Here is a 3,997-nt window from a genome sequence, read left to right on the forward strand (position 1 = left end):
TAAAGGTGGGGTAGGTCATTTTGGAGAAACCAGCTGGAGTGCGCTAGAATTTGAAAATACACAACCGGAAAAAATCTGCCACTTCCTTACAGAGCCCCTCCTCCAACACACACGAACGCGCACATGACCAATGAGGGCACGAGATAAGTTTGTGCACAGATGGAAGGCTGACAGGCAGGTAGGCCATCCAGTTACTTTAGCCGGGCCGGCTCAGATGATTGGTCGTGCTTTTTACAGCGCTACGGCTTCCACAGGTGACATTTTTTTATGGATTTTTTGTCAAAGCACTTCAGATATTCATTGCTATCGGGATGTTAAGAGCATTCCATGGAATATAACAAAAAGCGTATCTCGAGCCGGTTTCTCAAACTTACCTACCCCACCTTTAAATTCTCTCAATTTCTCTAAAGTCTTGGAAAAAAGAAAACACTTTTGCAGTCAGGTCTGGTTTTTACTATGCGTCTAAATAAAATATAATGAATCCACACAGCTAAAGTGCCCTTTGCTCTGTGATATAACTTCTCTAACAATGCAGCCAAGTTACGAAGTGAGCAATTAGCGCTTGCTCCAGCACACAATGTCAGCATGACTGCCAGCCTGCTTAATAAATGAGCAGGGGCATACAGCACTGCGGCATTGTGTTTCCAGCAGCATTTTGTTTTCTGTCAGTGATGTCTCATGTGCTGCGCCAGATGTAGCTTTATTAAATCATTATGTCGGAGGGAGGAGACAATGGACTGCTCAATGTTTAATGACTTAGGGAGTCTCTTGGTCTCTTCTGCTATTTTCTTCAGGGACTTCTTCTGGCGCTGCTTGAACAGTAGCGATCCAAACCACCGAGCCTCACAGTTTACTTAAAAATGATGCTATTAATATTTAGGGATGTCGTTTATCTTGAATTCTCCCGTGAAGACCTTTATTCATAATAAAGAATAATAAATTAAAGAATAATAAAGCAGTCATAAATCTTTATCCTCATCTGAATACCTTATGTAAGACTTTGTTTTAGTTGTTAATCCCTGAATATAAAGACTATAAAGAAAATATGGAACCAGAGCAGTCGTTTGTTATTACTGTTTAGAAACATTTAGTTGTAAACATTTTTAAGACTTATTTCATGCTCTTGTATTCAGCAGATGGGTATTGTCTGCAGACCTGGCATCCAATCAAGACACTCCCCACCCGCCCGAGTGAGTCATTGTCTCAAACCTCTCTGCCTTGCCACCCCCCGCCTGAGCCCAGGAGGGTGGAGCTAATTAGCTACAACCAGTGACTTCCTAGCCAGTTGGAACAGGAGAAGCTATTGGTGACCTCTGACCTGGCACATTAGCCAATCAGCCACCGGCTGGCACTCACCTCGTCCAGGTCCATCTCGTCTGGATTCTCCCACTGCCGCGTTGACGGGGACACAGGCATTACCACGATGTAGTACCACCTGCCAAGAAAAATAAAGCCTGTGTGAAGACAGACTGGCTGAAGTACATACACGCTGAGATCAAATCTTGCCAGGCGCATTAATAACACTATCAAAACATTTAGTAAGACACACAGTACTTTCGCTTTGAGACTTGCTGGGCTGCATTCAAAAAATTCGAGTGGTACACAAGTGGGTTCGACCAAGGTCGAACACCGGCAGATTGTCACTGCATTCTCCAATTAATGTCTAATCACTAAGAACATCTGCCATGTAGAGTGGAACACACACTCTCCTAGGGGGAGGAGCCTTTAGCTAATAGAGATCCCCATAGGATCCCTTAGGTTAATAGGAACAGCTATGTGACCGCTCGTGTGTGTTATTTTACTGTGTCATTAAAAGCACCAAAAATAAAAGGGAAGAGAGACATCAGAAGGACATTTAGGGTCAGAGTAAGGAGTGAGGTAATGGATAAAGGAACATGCTTGTGAGTACTCAATGTACAGACATCTGTGTGTGCGTGTATTTATGTGGCGGCTCTCCCTCGTGTTCTCCCCCAGTCTGTCTTCTCAGCTCAAAGTCTTTTCCCCCACTGCGGCATTCAACCACTTGTAAAATCAGAAGCTGCTGACAGTGAAAGCAGCTGCTTCTCTCCCCTTCTCTCCAGGCCTCGACTCTGTGATTCAACAGTCAGTCAAGTCTGGGAGTAGGAAAAGACATGTAGAACTCCTCAACCCCTTTCTCATCTGCACACCCAGACCTCCACTATTCACCCCCAATCACGTGTGCTCTTTGCTTGTCAATCTGAGCTGGAGCTTGGCCAGCCCTGACAGCCCTGTAATCTTGTTACCAATCAACCCTGTGCACTCTGCTACTCAGATGTGTCTGTAAGTGTGTGTTTGAAGGAAAGGCTTTACTCGTCCGGGTCAGGCACAATTGTGCTCTTAACAATTTGAGTCAAAAGATAATACAGCTCAACCTGATTGAAAAAAAAAGTCGCGATTATCATCAGCCGCTGTCAGGAAGTTGAATAAGATTAAAAGTTGACGTTTTCAGTTTCAAAACAGGTTTAGTATTGATTAAAAAGTGTGCCACTTGCGCTGATGTTGCCGGAGGAAAGGTCATTCAGAGTTGAAATTGAATTAGCTCCCATTTAATAAACTCACAAAACACCAAGTGGCCATTCAGCGGCCCGGGGCCACAAATGAGCCATACAGATGGAGTTTTCAGGTAAAGTTCTTAGTTCATTTACTGCCTCCTTATTTAGTTATTTAAAAAAAATAAAAAATGTTTTGTTATTCAGTAACTTAACTGCTGGATGATTATTTTTAAGAACATTTGCAAGAATTCACGTGAAAGTGCTACTTATTTGAATATCACCATATTTTTTGATTGATAAAATAAGAAACTGAAATGGGGAATTCAAATGAAACCCGATAATGCTTTTGATAATAACTCAATATCATATAAAGGCTACTCTTAATATTTCATATGTGTAGGTAGCTTGTGATGGAAAGCTTGGTCACTGCAACAGCCAATAACACAAATGCAGCTACATTTTCCATTATATTAATAAAAGTCTACCAAAAATGCAGTCTACCGGCCAAAATCAGAGATGATCTATTAGTTGATTCATGTTCAGTGTCACAGCCTGTCTTGTTTCTAAATACTGACCTGACACGTGTGGTGGTCTGGACCTTTGGCAGGTTGATGGTCATCTTGCCACCCTCAGCCTGAAGTGGGTTGGGTTTGGTCTTGATCAGGTCAGGGGCAGTGCGGATGGACACCTGCTGCTGCAGACCCCCAGCAATGTTGCCCCTGCTTGTCAGCACAAAGGAGTAGTCTGTGTCTGGCTGCAGCTGCGAGATCAGCTTCCTCTTCAGGTTTCCCTGCACTTCCACGCTCTGCTGGTTGTACAGGATCTGTGAGCACACCAGAGAAAACTTGGAGTTAGACACAAAATGCATATCCTTCAGACAAATGCAATGCTGCCTCCTCTAACTGCCTCCAACACACACACACCCACACTCACACACACACACACACACACACACACACACACACACACACACACACACACACACACACACACACACACACACACACACACACACACACACACACACACACACACACACACACACACACACACACACGTAGTGTAGTCCTAAGGGAGGTGCTCATCTCATCTGACACCTCATCCCATGTACTTCAGTGTCACACTTGCCCATTGGTGCATGGCAGATTTTTTTGTTACACTTCAAATTGTCTTTGCTCCATTACCATGGGGTGGGAATTGATGTAATATAATTTTTGACAGATGATTACACCTCACAAATGAACAGGAATCAGTTTTTTCTGATATTTCAGTGCAGGAAAGTCATTGCATCACACCTTAGTGAAAGTGTTAGGAGCTGATAGCCTACTGTAGCGCTGCAATACAATTGCAATGTAACAAAAAGTTATACAGAGCATGTTGCGCATTATGTTGAAGTAATAATGACTTTTTATTAAAAAAAGAAAGCACATTTCCGTTGTTTTATATTTTGGTGGTTGTAAAATTGAGGTTTTAAAATATAGTAT

General features: G+C 42.9%; 1 protein-coding gene across 1 annotated transcript; it reads right to left on the bottom strand.

The window, feature by feature from the left end:
- Window positions 1–1,326: 1,326 nt before the first annotated feature.
- On the bottom strand, window positions 1,327–3,381 carry LOC104944566 (receptor-type tyrosine-protein phosphatase F-like). Its single transcript, XM_010770117.1, has 2 exons — window positions 3,089–3,381; window positions 1,327–1,435 (listed from the first exon to the last, which is right to left on the bottom strand). The coding sequence occupies exons 1-2, from the start codon at window positions 3,379–3,381 to the stop codon at window positions 1,327–1,329; spliced, it is 402 nt and encodes a 133-aa protein (XP_010768419.1).
- Window positions 3,382–3,997: the final 616 nt, after the last annotated feature.

This window comes from Notothenia coriiceps, unplaced genomic scaffold (assembly GCF_000735185.1).
Source record: "Notothenia coriiceps isolate Sejong01 unplaced genomic scaffold, NC01 NC01_scaffold00008409, whole genome shotgun sequence".
In the NCBI taxonomy this organism is placed as follows: domain Eukaryota; kingdom Metazoa; phylum Chordata; class Actinopteri; order Perciformes; family Nototheniidae; genus Notothenia; species Notothenia coriiceps.